The 18,199-nt window shown below is 37.3% G+C and overlaps 1 protein-coding gene across 1 annotated transcript; it reads right to left on the bottom strand.

The window, feature by feature from the left end:
• Positions 1-10,690: 10,690 nt before the first annotated feature.
• Positions 10,691-17,615, bottom strand: NDUFA4 (NDUFA4 mitochondrial complex associated). Its single transcript, XM_028525628.1, has 4 exons — positions 17,434-17,615; positions 16,244-16,332; positions 15,502-15,562; positions 10,691-10,905 (listed from the first exon to the last, which is right to left on the bottom strand). The coding sequence occupies exons 1-4, from the start codon at positions 17,473-17,475 to the stop codon at positions 10,849-10,851; spliced, it is 249 nt and encodes an 82-aa protein (XP_028381429.1). The 5' UTR covers positions 17,476-17,615; the 3' UTR covers positions 10,691-10,848.
• Positions 17,616-18,199: the final 584 nt, after the last annotated feature.

Genomic DNA, 18,199 nt, shown 5'->3' with positions numbered 1-18,199 from the left:
ATCGGTAGCCTCGTGTAATAAAACTACCAGTTTTTACAGAGCGAAGAAACAGCCTGCACTTAAGTCAATTCAAATTACCTCTTTTTTTTTTTAAGCCAGATTTAAAAAGGGGTAGAGGGTAACTACTAGGTTTGAATGGACAATTTTTTTCAAGTCATTGTCTACCAATCTTGCCAAAGTTATCGACATTCTTAGGGAAAATTTAAGTCACAACGTCTTGTTAAATCATCTATAGAGATTTTTAAATATACACTGAAAAAATCACATGAAATTTCCATTTGGAAGAACAGAATTAATCTGAAGTATTTTTTTTAGTTTCTTTATTAATCATACAGTCCTCCAGAATGTGGTTAAATCACTATGAGAGTATTGTGGGAGGCGGCGGGGACATTATAGCATAAGAACACAAGTCTTACAGTCAGAAAGACAGTGATTCACTCCAACTTCATGGACATGCAATAAAGCTAATTAAAGGAAAATACACAAAAGTGTTTTTCTGTTTCCTTCTAGGCTTCAATCTGGTAAACTTTTACAACTAGAGTCTCATTTTCTATAACTCACATTAACATACCTTTGAAAATGATGAAAATGATATCATAGTGTGATAGAAATATAAAAATGTGGATTTGACTTTGTATCGTTAATATTTATGGGAAGCTCAAATCGTATGTAGAAATTATATTATTTCAGCTTGAAATTGATTTGTGCAATATGACATTTCATTTTCATTTGCACACATTTTGTCTCTCACTGATTAAATAATTTCCCAAATCAGCTTGAATTTGTCATATCTGTTTATAGCTGAAGGTAACAACCAAATTGTTTTGTGACTAATTTACAAAGTAAGTATAGTGGAATTTTTATTCTATATAAAGTATCAAATATAAACACTAGTTCAATAAAATGCTAAAAAAATACTGTAAATTAATTGACCTGTATACATCTGTATTCAAATCTCACTAAAATGTTAAAATAATAAAAAAACAAAGCAAATGTTACATAGGCTTCCCCTTTCTCTTTTTCAGTTAACATGGCTTTATAATATATCCCTAGCCTCATACTGAATCTGGTACTTACCAGTCAGGTGCTGCCATAAGAGCAAAACCTAATAAATGTGGCACTGGGTTCAGGCCAACAGGTGATTTAAAAAAAAAAAAAAAAAAAAAAAAAAGAACTCTTTTCAGAGGCTGAAACTATAGTTTCCCAATATTACACCAATGCCAAAACATGTGATAGACCCGCTACCTGAAACAACTTAAATGGGAGATTAGATGCCTAATGAACTGGTGGCCCTGAGGGAAAGGTTGGAAAGCGGAGTTTAGTAGTTTGTTTTGGCTGGTGTTGCCTGCATTATTCCATGAAGAATTACAACAAAATGAGAAGCTCAAGAAAAGAATTAGCAGCAGTGGGGTTGGAACAGGTAACTCTCTGAAAATCCAAAGAGTAAAAGGTAAGACAGAGAAGACCACTGAGCAAGAGAGACTGAGTAGAATTCAGCCTTCTGGCAGAGATCCAATGTTAGGTTTGTAAATAGATTGAATTGGCCCCCAGTATAGGCTTTCAATTGTTCACAATTACCCATGGAAAATAAAATAAAGCTGTGCTCTGCCACCAAAGTCTGGTCCTCTCAGTTAAGATACCGAGAGAAAATGATAAGCGCACGAGAGTGAGAGTAATGGAGAGCAAGAGGAAAAACCAAATGGCAGTGGAAAAGAAGACAGATAGTAAATCTAAGGATTCCCAGAAAAGAACTATGGATATGTCATTGGCACATACAAGTATCTGAAACTAGGTTAAATTTACAAGGGCATTTTTCTGTCAAATAAATAATGAGCCTAGACTAGAAATACCTGTGACTGTTTGAGACTTAGAACAGCCCTTGGCCTCCAACTTTCCTTGGACAAGAAGCAACTCAGCCTCCAAGGAACTCTGATGGTCATTCTCTAATGTTCATTCTATGTGAGACAAAAGAGGAATAATGGAAAGAAACACTCTTCAGAAGGGAACACCTGAGAGCCAATGGACTAGGCAGTTCTTCCCAGGAAGTAGAATTGACCCAGTCAAGAAACATTCCCTACCCTAAGGGCAGGGAACCCTTATAACATGGAGAGATTTCAGAATTTGATGGATAGAGACTGCTGTGTGTTCCTGTTCTTCCTCTTTTTGAATGGGAATGTTATTCTGGTTATCTTGTCCCTGTTTGCCACTGTATATTGAGTACCTGGGATGTAAATAATTTGTTCTGTAGTTCTTAGTTCTCTGGCTCAAGAGGAACCACTGTATTTTGCTGTGTATAATGCACACATTTTTGCCCAAATTTTTGAGGTAAAAATAAGGGTGCACATATACATGGGTAGTACTAATTTCTTATCTATATAAATGTTTTTAATATTTTAACTCCAGAAAGCAATAACAATATCCATATGCAAAATAATATCCTGGAATACGATAATCAGTTTTGTTTCTGAATATAAATAAATAAATAATTGAATTTTAAAAATTTAAAATGAAAGGTTTTTTTTCCTGAAAGTTTAGGCCAAAAATGTGGGTGCACCTTAGATGCAGCAAAATATAGTATATCAAGACCTAACTTAGAAATTATTACACATCACTCCCCAGTGTAAAACCTTATGTATCACCCAAGAATCAACCTCAACAATGAGGTTAATTCTGTAAATAGATACAAATTAGGAGGTGCCCACTTTACTTGAGAGAAAGGGAATGAGTTGAATTTGCAATGGTCAGAAGAGTGGCTAGTGAAATAAGGTCTTCATGAGCTTGGGCTGCAGAGTGACTATGATAAGCAGAGCTTCCTGGCTGAGCTGTTTTCGAAGTGTTCTATGAGTGTTCTATTAGTGATATTAATGAAATTTTTGTTGTTGCTTATTACAACAGTATAACCTATTTTGACTGATACAGCTCAAGTACATTGTCCAGTCTGTTTCCCTTATAGTTAACTGTGGACATATGAATGAGTTATTGTATAAGGAATATGAGTGATATAAACCACCTTCATGCACATCCTGTAAAACCTCCCATGTATGACCCTCCATTCTCTTTACCCATTTGCCAAATAAATGCAGAGGACTTCAAGGCCCTACAAGAGACTGGAATCCTAACACAAGAAGGTCCTTGAATATGACGCATATTCAAGAAAACTTCCTGTCTAGGAGTATCTGTTTTGGACATCACTAAATCCTATTATGTTAAGTCATAAAGATTTGGGGTGCTATGGGCTGAACACTTACATTCTTCCACATGTATATGATGAAGCCCTAAACCCCAGTATGATGGTATTTGAGGTAGGGCTTTTGATAAGTAATTAGAGTTAGATGAGGTCATGAGGGTGGGACCCTCACAATGGCATTAGTGCCCTTGGAAAGTGAGATCCAAGGGAATTTGCTCATTCTCTGTCTCTGTCTCTCTCTCTCTGCCATGTGATAACATAGAAGGAAGACTACAAGTTAGGAAAAGTGTGCTTGCCAGAAACTGAACCATGCAGGCACATTCATCTCAAACATCCAAGGCTCCAGGACTGTGAGAAAATAAACTTTTGTTGACTAAGCTACCCTAGTCCCTGATATTTTGTTATGACAGCCCAAACTGACTAAGACATGGGGCTTTATCTGTTTTAACAATTAATATTTCCCTATAATTACATGTAGTATAAATTATTTTAAATAGTTGTTAAAGTTCCTGATTCCAATGTCTCCCCTCTTCTATAAAACTATACTAGGTTAGTATCCCAAAAGCAAACCTCTGATTATGTCTATAATAAATGCTCCCCTTCAACTACCATATAAAATTTAATCTTCTTATCTTTTCTTCCTTTCTTGGTCTGTCCTCAACACATATTTTCAGTCTTATCTCTTACTATGCCATAAACCTTATATCCCTATTTATCACTACCTAAATATACTCTTTGTTTTCCTGCCCCCCACAACATATACCAAGAACAAGAATGAGGCCTGAAACAGTCACCAGAGTAATTATTAATGAACCGCATTTGAGTTTCCTTCCCTCTGCACTCCCCTCCCCACCCATCCCCTTATCCGCAGCCACCTGTTCCAAAGCAGTATAAATCACCAGGAGGTAATGAAACCTGTGGTAGGGAAAAACGGATTATGTAATTCCTTTTCCGTGAGGCCTGACATTTTAGCACAGTGGTTAAGTATGTGTGCTCTGGAATTACCCTGCCTGGTCTCAAATCCCATTTCAGCAATTTGTGTTCTGTGTAACCAGAGGTAATTTACTTAACCTCAATACTCCAGATTCTTCATCTGTCAAAATAGAAATAAAAATAACCCAAAGGCAATGAAAAAGCTAGCTACAGTTAAGGCAAGGTTAAGCCACTCCCACCAGGTTTGCTGACTTGTAAAGTCAGATTGTTGTGTGAATGGCTTTAGGAATCAAACTTAGCGACACCTTTCACAATCCAACCTGACAAGCATTTGCTGCAAGCACAGAGGATCTGGCCAGGCAGCAGGCGTTGTACAGTGGAAAAAGAGTGAACTTTCCAGCTGTATTTGAATTCAAATACCTACTCTTATAATACAGTAATAGGACTTTGAATCACTTATTCAACCAGCCTCTTTGCATTTTGTTTCTCCTGTATGGAAATGAGTCAAATAATGGCAGCCCAATAGGACTGATGTGAGGGTAAAAAGTGATATAACCCATGTAAATAGCTTTGTACATCTAAACAAGAACTCCCCTCTCTCCCCTCCCTATCCATTTACAGAAGCAAGTGCAAAATTAATCCTCTTAATTCCTGAAGCTTTATTTTTTTTATCCCTAGTAGTCTGATTATTTAATGTTTCTCCATGTTCTTTGCTTTCCAAGCATTTCTTTCCTAACACAATATTTTATTAGGTTTTCACTCTAAAGAAGGAATATAAATTAGCTCAAATGTCTTTCTGTTTTCTTTCCAGTAAACTAATTCTCAATGCATTCTAATAAATGAATAGCACTGTATTTTTTGGCAATTGTTGATGATTTTGATCATGTCTACATACTCATATGCCAGCAAATAACATACTTATTTTCTTCTCCTGACAACATTTGTTCAAACTAAAAAAATTATACTTATTTAAAAGTCAAGTTCAAAACTAGACTTAAAATTATTTTTTGTTCTAATGTTCACCAAGTAATATGATCTAATTTGTTTGTTTATGGACCTAAAAATTAATAACAGGCATCTAGGTCTTATTTCTCTTTTGAGTAATTTATTCTCGTTATCCATTAGGTCTTTTGTTTTATTAGTCTGCTGTAAGGAAACTAAAAGAAGAGGACATTTCCTGCTTATAGTCATTTTGCTTCAATATGAAAAAACAAGTCTATAAATTTACTCATGACTGTTAGGCACTGTAGGATTCAATAAAAAAGAGGGGGTATATTACCATATTATAATGATAAACTACAAATGCCTATATACTTTGTTTATCCAGAGTAATTCAAATTAATAGCTTCCATCTAGAAATGTCATATAAGGTGTCTACATGGCAAACAACTGTCAGTAATTAGGTTTTTTCAACAGCTGTTTTACTGCTGTTTATATATGATCTCTTCAGTGCTTATAAAAAGCATTTCACTGCATTTTATTTTCATTTTCATATCCTATAAGCACTTGAGTTTTTGATTCTAAACATTCACTCAAAATTTAGCTACCATCTACAAATTAAGTTATACCAAGAAAATGTGTATAAATGAAAAGACTGCAATCACATTACGTTCTAAGTATTCAATCAATGAATACGGACTTTCAGGCCTATTAATTGAAGACACTGTCAGGTCCTGGAGATACAATGACAAGCAAAATAGACTTTGGCCCTGTTCTCACAGATACAGAGAAAACCTCACTGCCTCATTCAATATATGTGTAATGGGGAAGTAGACTTCTGCATAAAGTTTTTGTAGCCATCATAACTATTAAAACCATTTCGAGCAAATGAGACTTCATCGAAATAAAAAGCATCTGCATGACTAAAGAAAGCATCAGCAAAATGAAAAGGGAACCAATCGTATGGGAAAATATATTTGCAAATGATACCTCAGACAAGGGTTTGATCTCTAAAATGTATAAAGAACTCACATGACTCTACTCCAGAAAGACACACAATCCAATTAAAAAATGGGCATGGGACCTGAACAGACACTTCTCCAAGGAGGACACAGAGAGGGCCCAGAGACATATGAAAGGATGCTCAGCATCACTAGCCATCAGAGAGATGCAAATTAAAACCACCATGAGATACCACTTCACACCACTCAGAATGGCCATCATAAACAAATCAACAAACAGCAAGTGCTGATGAGGTTGTGGAGAAAAGGGAATGCCAGTACATGGTTGGCAGGGATGCAATGCAGACTGATGCAGCCACAGTGGAAAACAGTATGGAATTTCCTCAGAAAACTAAAAATGGAACTGCCTTTTGACCCAGCAATTCCACTGCTGGGATTATAACCTAAGAATCCTGAAACACCAATCCAAAAGAACCTATGCACCCCAACGTTCATAGCAGCACAATTATAATAGCCAAGTATTGGAAGCAACCTAAGTACCCACCAGTAAATGAGTCGATCAAAAAACTATGGTACTTCTACACAATGAAATACTATGCAGCAGAAAGAAAGAAGGAGCTCTTACCCTTCTTGACAGCATGGATGGATCTGAAGAGCATTATGCTAAGTGAAATGAGCCAGGTGGTGAAAGACTAATAATGCCGTATGATCTCACCTATTAGTGGAACCTAACCAACAAAACAAGCAAGCAAAATATAATTAGAGACAGTGAAACAAAGAACAAAGTGACAGTAACCACAGGGGACGGGGTAGGGGGTAACGGGAGGAAAAAGGGGAAGGGTCGTCAAAAACATGTATAAAGGACACATGGACAAAGACAAAGGGGTGTAGGATAGAGGGTGGGAGGTGGCGATGGGTAGGTCAGGGTGAGGGGTGGGGGGAAAATGGAGACAACTGTAGTTGAACAACAAACCTTCAAACACTTCTTTTTTATATTTGTTTTTCTTTTTTTTTGCATGATACTTTATGTTGTCATAGTTAATATGTTTTGTGCACCCAAAATAAAAAAGTTAGTGAATCATTCTAAATAAATGATAGATAGATAAATAGATAGATGATAGATAGATAGATAGATAAAACAAAAACATTTCAGTGTGTTATAATAGGCCCAAGGAAGAAAAGAATTGCAGATACTCTAGAAGTCACATTCTAAAATATTTTAAAATTTATTTTCTTTTCCACTTTTTAAAAAATTAAGATTTAATTTTTTTAGAGCAGTTTTAGGTTCATGGCCTAATTTAGGGGACAGTGCAGAGGTTTCCCATAACCCCCCTGCTCCCACACACGATAGCTTCCCTATTGGCAACAACCCTCACCAGTGTGGTCCATGTGTTAGAGTGATGCATCTACACTGACACAATGATTCCAAGTCCATAGTTTATTACTACGGTTCACTTTTGATGTTGCTCATGCTATGGATTTGGACAAATATACAATGATGTGTCCATCATTATAGTATTATAGAGAGTATTTTCAGTGCCTGAAAAATCCCCTGTTCCACTTACTCATCCCTTTGCCACCTCACTCCCTAACTGAACTTTTTACTGTCTCCATAGTTTTGCCTTTTCCAGAACATCAAATAGTATGAAGCCTTTCAGATTGGCTTCCTTTACTTAGTAATATATCTTTAATGTCTTTCCATGTCTTTTCATGGCTTCATCTCTTTTTAGTGCTGAATAGTATTTGATTGTTTGGATGTATCACTGTTTATCCACTCATCTACTGAAAACCATGTTGCTGGCTTCCAAGTTTTAACAATTATGAATAAAGCTGCTATAAACACCCATGTAAAGTTTTACATGGGCATGTTTTGAGCTCCTTTGGGTAAATACTAAGAGGCACAATTGCTGGATCCTATAGTAAGTGTATGCTTAGTTTTTATAAGAAAGCCATCATACTGTTTTCCAAAGTGGCTGCAACTTTTTCCTGGACTCTCTTTTCTATTCCATTAATTTGTTTCTCTATTCTTTTATCAGTACCACACTGTCTTGATTACTGTAGCTTTATACAATAGTAAGTCTTGAAGTTGGGTAATGTAAATATTCCAACTTTGTTGTTTTTCAATATTGTGTTGACTTTTCTGGGTCTTTTCCCTCTCCATGGAAACTTCAGAATCAGTTTGTCACTATTTACAAAAATAACCCATGAAGATTTTGATTGGAATTACATTCAATCTATCGATCAAGTTGGGAAAAATTGACATCTTGAAAATACTGAGATTTCTTACCCATGAATATGGATTATCTGTCCATTTATTAATTTATTTTTTATCTCTTTCATTGAAGTTTGAAGTTTTCTTATACAGTTATTGTACATATTTCATGAAATTTTACCTAAGTATTTCTTTTTTTGGATTGTAAATGGTATTGTTTTTCATTTTAAATTCCATTTGTTTATTGCTGGTATATAGGAAAATGATTGATTTCTGTACATTAACTTTCCATCCTGTAGCCTTGCTATATAGTTAGTCCCTTGTATTATCTCCACACATTTTTAGTTGATCCTTTCAGATTTTCTACGTAGATGATCATGTGAAGATCATGATCTTTGAAGATCATGATCTTTGTCATGTGAACAAAGACAATTTTATTTCTTCCTTCTCAATCTATGTATATTTTTGCCTTTTTCTTGTCTTAGTGCTTTAGCTAGGACTTCTAGTAATGATGTTGAAAAGAAACTGTGAGAGAGGCCATTTTGCCTTGATCCTGATCTTTTGTTTAGAAGACACTAAAGGTTTTTTTTTTACTTTATTTTTATTGTTTACACTATTACAGATGTCCCCATTTTCCCCTCCTTTGCCCACAAAGCTTTTTTTTTATTATTTTATTTTGATCTACTCAATGGTATGCCAGAGCCACATCACATCAGTTTCCAGGAGCTGCTTGTCCTCGTGACAATCTACTTAATTGCCATTGTAGTTTCTTGAGTAGCAGTAATAGAATTTAGTTTCTTCAGAATACACTATATTTTATGGCAAATTTACCATTCATTCTTACGTGGGAAATTTCAAGAATACTGAACACAGAGGAAGGATGCTATTCATCTTTAAGAATCTATAAAATTGTCTTCAATACTAGAAAATGTTATTAAAAAATTCCTTAATGTAGCATTTATTTGGAAGTGCTTAGTGTTTAGTTGGTTAATTACTTGGGTACCTATAACTTTGGCCACCACGTTCCTTTACACAATTTTAAACTTTTTGAGGTGATTTGTACCAATGTGTCTAAAGCTGTTATCAACAGAGGTGGGGATGGGGCATTTTGCCCAACAGAGAACATTCGGCAATATCTGGTGGCATTTTTGGTTTTCACAACCTGGGGAAGGGAGGAATGCTACTGGCCTATAGCAGTAGAGCGCATAATTGCTGCTAAATATGACTTAGAAAGTCAATAGTGGCAAGATTGGGAAGCCCTGCTCTAGAGGCTGAAATTATGCAAGAGACACAGGAGTTTAAAGTAACTAAAATGCACTCTGCACTCTAGGTTCAAGACTACTTGGGCTCAAGCCCTGGCTGGTGTAGCTCAGTGGATTGAGCGCGGGCTGCGAACCAAAGTGTCACAGGTTCAATTCCCAGCCAGGGTACATGCCTGGGTTGCAGGCCATAACCCCCAGCAACCGCACATTTATGTTTCTCTCTCTCTCTCTCCCTCCCTTCCCTCTCTAAAAATAAATAAATAAAATCTTTAAAAAAAAGACTTGGGCTCAAATACCCACACTTGGCTAAAAGAATATACTTGAGTAGTTTAATCTGCATCTTAGTTTTCTGAACTTTAAAAATAAAGGTGTACTTGAGATAATCCATGTTAATTCAAACATTAAATTCATTTGGTTCTTGACATGTAAAATGTGTTCTTACTACCTTTTAAATGAAATATACATCAAAATCCAAAATCTTCTGTGGTGTAATGACTCAGAAACACTTGATGTAAAAACTTGATATATGGTTAATTCTTGATTAGGTACCACTGAAATGTTCTGCTCATTAAATAATTTGCAACTTGGCTAAAAGGCATGAGCCACAACTGGTAACATCAATACACATATTAACATTTTCTTCAGTTTAATTCTAATTCCACAGACTATTCTGAAAAAAGGTAACTCACATTTTCCCCACCTTAAAATTACTACTAATATATTTCCTGGCTTTTGGAAACCTGCCAAGACTCAGAATATATCCCCAACTTCTGTCCTTGGCCACTAGCTCCATGGTTAGTAGTGACGGACTTGGATCCAACTAAAATGCCCAGCTAGACCACTATGATTGATAACCTTGAAAATCTTGAGCAAACAGAATGAATACCATAGTAATAATCATTGTTAACAATTGCACATACTTCAATATCAGCCAGTCACAGAAATCCAGAAGTTTCTAGTTTGCCAATGGCAAAGAGGCTTAAATATTCTTCCTGATCTACCTTTGTATATTTTCCAGTTGTGGTTGTTAACTATGCTGTAGTGAGGTTATGACCTACAGACAAAATCAAAGTGTCTTACTGAGCAACTTAAAGTCTTATTTTCAAATTATACTCAAGAAATTCCTTAAATTCTAGTATTTATACCCCAGTTGTAAAATTCAGAGCACATTTTCAGCATTAAATAGTGAGACATATCAAGTTTCAAACATTTATTAATCAGTGTAAACCCCAACAGAATACACCAACATGATTTCGTGCATTTAGGGGAAATATTTCCCGGTTAAGTGGAAAATTGTGCGGATGGCTTCTGGTAGACCTTCATTCTAAGCAGCTTTATACTGAAATATTTCATTTAGAACTCAGGACCTTCTTTCTTCAGTTTGGTGTAATCTACATTCACTGAGTAGAACTTGGAAAAGAAAAAAAATATTTTAGATAATCTATCAAATACAGAGATTATACAGAAGTTTTAGAATTATTTTTATTCAGCTATCTACAGTAAAAATTACAAACATCAAATTTTTATCAAGAATACTTACAATGTGAAATTCATTAAAAGATAAGACACCAAAACTCCAGTTCTTTATTATTAATTTTGTAAGGTCAAAATATTCGGTCTACTGCAGAAGAGCAGTGTTAATATAATCTGTCGATCAAAACCTCTAAAAAATTCTTGTTTCATAGTGAATAAAAATTCCTTTTGATATGTACTTCCAACTCTTAAGTTTTTACTTTCATGCCCACTCAGTATACAGATGAATCTCCAACAGAATAGAGGAATACCAAGAATTATCATCCCTACTTTGGTTAGCAAAGTTTTATAAGTTTGATAGGAGAGATTTATAGCAACCAAAATAAGCCAGTAATGTGGTAATGCTTTGTTGTGGTTTGCACAACTTTTTAGATACAAACTAGCTTACTTTGATGGCTTTTCCCATTACTTTCCTAGCCCAGGCTGCATCAATACCAGACTGACATCTGACCACCTCTGGTACAAAAGCTTTTAAATAGTACTATATTTTTGTTTTTAAACAATAATATATTTAAATAATACTATATATTTGGAACTTATCATTTCCAAAAATTTCCTTACATTCAATTAAAATTAATATTAGAAATCCTACTACAAATGCTTAAAAAGCTTCCTCTAAATCTCAAAAACTTTTTTTTTAATGATTCATGTCTTAGACTGCCTCCAGACTGAGGAAACATTAGAATTTGTACATAAGCCCAAATAAGGCTATAATCTTGGGTTTACTCATTCTTGTGCCAAACAACACTGATGAAATTGTGCTACATATAATTACTTGAATACTCAAAAAAATAAATAAAAATCGCAGAATCATTCACACTTTGGGGATTTAAACAAGAAGCTCATAAATCTGTATCCTTTTCTTCAAGTCCTTTGTTTTCTTTCTCCAAACATACCCTAGCTTTTTTTTATCGCTAAAAATTCTTATTCATTTGACTGCTAAAAAAAAAAAAACAAAACAAAAAAACAAACAAACCCAGGTAGTCGAGTGTATCCTTGATATCGCTGAGATAACAGAGACTTTCATAGACAGAGAAGTACGAATAAGCCCTAAAGCAGTATTCTTTGTTCTGACAGGATTCTCTCCTGAAGCAACTGAACCTAAATAGTAGGTCTTAAAAAAAAAAAAAAAAACAACTCTACTATCCGTAACATGTTAACAAAATATTAAGGGAATGTTTGTAGAAGAAACTGCAGGTTATATATTAAGAAGAAAATAAATATTTGGGGACCTTTTTAATAAATGCCAGGCACTACAGGCAGAATGTTTTGTTTATCTTGGTTAATTAAAACAACCTTACTCATTCTCTATAAAAGAGGCAAAGAAGATCGGGTTGCCAAACACTGAATAAGCAGGACTGAGCCACCACACCCATGCAAAGTGTAAGGGTCACAGGATCTTCGACAGTTTTCTCAAAACTAACCAGGCTTCTCATGTACTTGCCTGTATTTAGTTCCATGTGCCAGTATCAAAATTCTCTGTTGATGTAATTTTCAAGTCTGCTTTATTTTTCGGCTTCCATGTCCCCATTCTTTTTCTCAATGTAATTGCTACCTTGAAGGTCTTTAGAACAGCTGGGAAGGCACGGCATATTCTGATCTTGACTTTGGGCTTTTTACTTGACAGAAGTGTTGCTGAGCCATTGACGCTTAAATCCTATTTCAGTCCCCTCTCTGATTTGCGTTAGTTAGCTTTGTAAAGAGGCAACAGATAACCTCCAGATCTTAGTGGTTTACAACAACGAAGGTTTATTTTTCATTCAGATTATATACCACTTACAAAGTAACTGGTCCCTGTTCTCCTGATTCCTGTCCTAGGCTGAATGTGTAATCCTTAACTGTCAGTTCTGTTCTCACGACAGATGGAAAAGAACAATGGGGGTAACCACACACTGGTTTAGAACTGGCAGATATCACTTCCCCTCGCTTATGATTTGCCAGAGCAGATCACGTTGTCAAACCTCATGTTGTTGGGCCATAAAAACAAATTCTCTTAGGTGAAGGGCAGTGAATGATAGATTAATCTAGTCTACCTCACTAAGGCCTTAGAAGCAGTAGTAGGCTTCATTCACTCTAGGCTCACTAGTTTCTGGACTTGTTCCCTATTATTTCCGCTTGCAAATCATCCAGTTCTTACACGAGCTCATCTCCTGACAAATACAGACAGCAGCAATAGTCCATTAACATCCCGTTTTCCAAAATCTTTTCCTGTAACAGCTCTGCAGGCACACAGTCCACCTTCCAAGTACAGCAGGTGACACTTGATCAAATATTTTGCTATCATAAGATTTATCTTTCCAGTATCTAACATCAGTGTCACAGCTACTCACAGCCCAATCTGTGCCACACACCTTAGATTTTTATTGTAGCAACAATCCATCTCCGAATTCACATGGCCTCATGCTGGCATGCTGTCATTTCCCAGAGCACTGGTAACTGGCTTCATTATCAGAAACACCTGGGGAGTTTTGTGAACTACACAGACCCAGAGACTCCAAAATATTCCTTGGTAGAAGGATCAACGCCTATTTTTCAGTTTTTTCAAACTTTATTGGATATGAATCCATTTTCTCTAGAATAAACTTAATTTAAACAAATTTGTGAGGGGAAAAAACACAATGCCTGTTTGTATTTTTTTTTGAGGCAAAATTTAAGAGATCAGATGGCTCATTTCAGCTTCACTGATAAATTTTTGTTTGTTTCTTACAATGAGGTCTTTTTAGAGATTTGGAAGCCAAATTATAATCCAAAGGTTAAGTGGAAAGCTTGGAATCAGCAAAAGGTGGTAATTATCTTAAAAGTTGCTGTTAACAGTAATGATAACATCCATCTCCATTGTGGAGGTATATTTCCTAGCATAGGTGGCAAACACAAGGCCCGAGGGCCCTTGTTTTATCTGGCCCGGCACCTTGTTTCTACCCGGGGCAGTACCTGAACTCCTTGCCCCTAGTTAAGGAGTAGTTACATTTACACAGTCCTAAAATTACATTCAGCCCTTTGAAGGCAACCGCAAGGCTGATGTGGCCCCCCGTGAATGAGTTTGACACCCCTGTAGGTGTCAGAGGGGTCCTAGACACACATTGGTCAGACTACCTCTAAGTGCTTATGCAAACTGTTATTTCTCTTTTGATGAAGCAGCCTGGTATTGTGGAAAGTGCATGGGTGAGTTATATACTTTAAATAGGCAAGTTGTATGGCATACAAATTATACCCTATAAGACTGCCCTGTTTTTTGTTTTGTTTTTGGGTTTTCTGACATTGCAAGGATTTGTCTTTATATACAAAATTTTTCACATAAGGAAGGTTATGTTTGGGGAATCGATAAATGGTCTTAGCAACATGGATGGACCTTGAGGGTGTTATGTTAAGTGAGCTAAGACAGACAAAAACAAACACTGTATAACATCACTTATATGTGAAATCTAAAAGGCTGAACTAATAAAAACAGAATAGAATGCTGGTTACTAAAAGATGGAAGAAGAATTGGGAAGATGCTGTTTAAGGGTACAAACTTGTAACTAGTAGATAAGTTCTGGAGACCTAGTCAACTGTATTGTAAATTTCAAAGCTGCTAAGAAACTAGATCTTAATTGTTCTCCACATACCCCCAAAAATGGTAATTACGTGATGTGACAAAAGTATTAGTAAATGCTACTGTAGTAATCATACTGCAATATACCAAACCAACATGTACAAACTTAAACATTATGTCAATTATATCTCAAAAAAATAAGTAAAAGGTCCCAGGCCATGAAATCCTTCTTTGAAGAGTAGTTCCACAAACCGCTCTTCAGAAAAGATATTAAAAAATTTACCTAGAAGGTTCAAGGTAAAATATCAGTTTCAACTGACTTTCACTTCTTCCTACTAATCTTCACATGAAATATTTCAATCATACCAAGAACAGCCAGCCAGCCAAAACATTTATGATGCTAGCTTAGTGCTACTCTAAGTGTGGTTCTCGGACCAGCAGTGTGGACCAGCAGTGTCAGCATCCCATGAAACCTTATTAGAAATGCAAATTCGCCATCTCCACAACAGACCAGCTGAATCAGAACCTGGGGGCGGAGCTGAAGAATCTGAACCGACTCTCTAGCTGATACCTATGTATAGTAAAGCTTGAGGAAAAACCACACTAGACTAACATCTATGAAAATGGTAAACGACAGCTATACTATCTCTCCTTTTTTCTTCATCAAATCAGTAGATTTGATACATTATCTTAGTTTCATATCCCAACTCTAGTCTGTGAATAAAATTCCTAGCAAAAATATTTATTAGAAAAATTCACCAGTTTAATTTCACAGAACAGTCTAGCAGCTCTTGAAATTTACCAGAACAGTCTAGCAGCTCTTGAAATTTTCCATTTCTATAATGGAATTTACCTGAGCATCGAATTTCAAAAAAAACTACTCCATAACAGACTTTATTAAAACACACTCTCCAGCATTCTGAAACAACTTTGTAGCTTACCTTATATTGCTCATTGGGACCCAGCTTGTTCCAGGGTTCTGGGTTATTCTTTTTGTCCCAACTAAAACAAAACATAGCAATAAAAATGATTTAAAATAGTTTTGTACTTCTTAAAAAGCTAGTATTTTGAAAAGATCGATCTCACTTCTTATTAAGTGAAGTATGATGTTTTCATTAGAAGTTGAAACAGAGAGAGGATCTATAATAAAGAGTCCTATCCAATTGATTAGAAAAAAAGGTAAACAGAACCTCTTGGGGCAGTTGTCCTTGTCCCTATCCCTGTTACAGGAAACTTCATTCTTGGCTATTACTAACATTTTCTACTTTGTCAATGAAGTGATATATAGAAAAGTGCATAAAATAACAATGAATCAATCTTTTTCCCTTGCCTGATGTTTTCCAACCTCAAAAAAAAAAAAATGTTATCATGGAAAAGCAAGCAAAAATCATGTATATGTATAGGCAACCCTGATTAAGTTTTTTATAAAAATAATTATCTCAATCTTTACAAGATAGGTATTAGCAGTTCTACTCTACTGATTGGAAAATGAGACTCAAGAGAAATTAAGATGATTTTATGAACTAGGAAAAGCAAACGGCAATAGCAGAAATCGGATCAGAACTTTCTGTATGACTAAAAACTCAGGTTTTTTCTACTACTTGATGCTGCCTCCCCAGAAAAACTGTGCCTCCTACACTAGCTTGATAAACCATCAACGTTTCAAACGTTTTAAGTACTTACCAGACATCTGGGTTGAACAATGCCAGGCGCATGACATACAGCAATGCCCCAGTACCTCCGGCTCCAATAAATACAAAGAGGGGGATCAACTAAAATCAAACACAAAACAGACAAGAATTATTAGTCATCTTCAAAACTTAGATACTGATAACAGAAAAGCTACAGTAGTTTCTACACAAAGATTTCTAAGTTTCAAACTGCTATTTTTCAATTCTGTTTAAAAATTTTAATAAAGGTAGTTCTTACATTGAAGGAATATTTATTACTGTGCTCAAAAGAAGTGGGATTTCCAAAAAATGTGAAGATGATGATGGTTTAACACAGAAAAAATATTCAAGTTTCGAAATCTCCCAAGAAAATATATCATCTACTTTACCTTTCTAACTTTTATGCATCATTCCCATTAAATATTCCAGCTTCCTTTATTTTAAGGCTTGAAAAACAAGTTCTTGGCAAAATACTTAAGTCTGCCTCGACATACACGTCATAAAGAACAAACAGTAGACAGAAACACACCTGTTACAAATACTGATTTTAGGCATAATCTCTGAAAGCATACTGCTACCAATGCTTCATGCGTAAACAAACGAATTTAAGATAAAGAGTAAAGACTGCGTAATTTAGTGTTTAAACCGCAGTACACTGATGTGCTAGGGGAAAATGAGAGACACAAAAGAACTTGACAGCAGTTAAATTCCTGCGCTACCAAACTCCCTCAAGATGTCAACAGGTCGAAACGAACTCAGGATTCCAACATTGTAGACGTTCTTGGTTGCCACAAGGCCTGGCGGTTCAACACTGCGTACGGGGTCCTTGACAGGCAGCACAAGAAAATGGGTAACCCGAGCTTTACTTGTCTCTAACCCACACAGCGCACAACCATTCCCCTTCGTCCGAGGAATCCGCAAGAAGCCACGGCCACCAAATTATTCCAACATTCACCAATTTCTTTTTCTCCTTTCCTCGAACGTACCCCTCGCCTTCAGCCGGCCAGCCCCAGCCCCACCGTGCTCGGCGAGGAAGGTCAGAGCTCAAGGGCCTGGAGCAAACAGCCAGACAGGGCAAAAAGAGGCCAGGTCGGGCCGCAAGGAGCCAGCCAATGAGTGGCAGGGAAGGAGGAAGCTCCCACGGGACTGGGGCGGCCGCAGTCCCCCAGGGGTGGCCCACCAGGGGAGGGGTCGCGAACTCACGCTGGGATGCTTCTTGGCCTGCCCGACGATCTGACGGAGCATGGCTGCGCCGGAGGGCCCGGAACGAAGGAAAGGAAAACCGCACGGCCCTGGAGCAGGTACAGCGCAGAGGATGAGCGGACGTCCAAAGTCACCCAGGACCTCCTACCTGAAGGTCCCCTGGCCGGCAGGCACCCTGCGGCAGGAGGGCCTCCATGCGGCTGTCCGTGGCGGCGCCTGCTTCACCCGGCGCCTCACGCGTCCACTCTAACCTAACCAGACCTTTGGCGTTCCACTCCGAGGGAAACCTTCTTACCCCTATGCCATGTGCATTCCCGACGGGTAATTTTTTCCGCCAAAACTGGAACACTTGTATTGAGCAGCCAGGCACTTTCTCAGGAGGCCTCACTTGGGGAGAGGGAGGCGGGCGCGCGCGCACCCCACCCGCCGGGTCGTCTCACTAGGCGCCTGCCAGCCCCGCAGTCCGCGCGCCGAGGCGCTGGGGGCGCGCGTGCCGGGCGCGCGCCGGCCGGCTCCGACCGCCGCAGAGGGAGCAGAGCGGCGCCTGCGACAGCTGAGCGTCTGGCGCTAGGAGGGCAGGTCGAGTCCCTTGCCGCTAAGGTCAGCGACTGCGGTTTAAGAAGAATGCAGCTGCTTCCTGTCTTACACTGTCGCTCACGGGCAGAGGTTAAAAACTAGTAAATGCTTTAAAGATGGCAATAGTTCTGCCATTGTGATCTCTAAACCCTCAGGTCCCTGAACCTCAATTGTATGTTCAACGCCACGA

Source organism: Phyllostomus discolor, chromosome 10 (assembly GCF_004126475.2).
Source record: "Phyllostomus discolor isolate MPI-MPIP mPhyDis1 chromosome 10, mPhyDis1.pri.v3, whole genome shotgun sequence".
NCBI lineage: Eukaryota > Metazoa > Chordata > Mammalia > Chiroptera > Phyllostomidae > Phyllostomus > Phyllostomus discolor.
This window is presented reverse-complemented; position numbering and strand designations above follow the sequence as displayed.

Bases quoted from the DNA above. Each gene is read 5' to 3' on its own strand.
- NDUFA4 (XM_028525628.1), bottom strand. From the start codon at position 17,475: ATGCTCCGTCAGATCGTCGGGCAGGCCAAGAAGCATCCCAGC. The intron at 16,333-17,433 runs GTGAGTTCGCGA...GTTTGATTTTAG, and splicing joins AGGCCAAGAAGCATCCCAGC to TTGATCCCCCTCTTTGTATT. The intron at 10,906-15,501 runs GTAAGCTACAAA...TTCTTTTCCAAG, and splicing joins GTCCCAATGAGCAATATAAG to TTCTACTCAGTGAATGTAGA.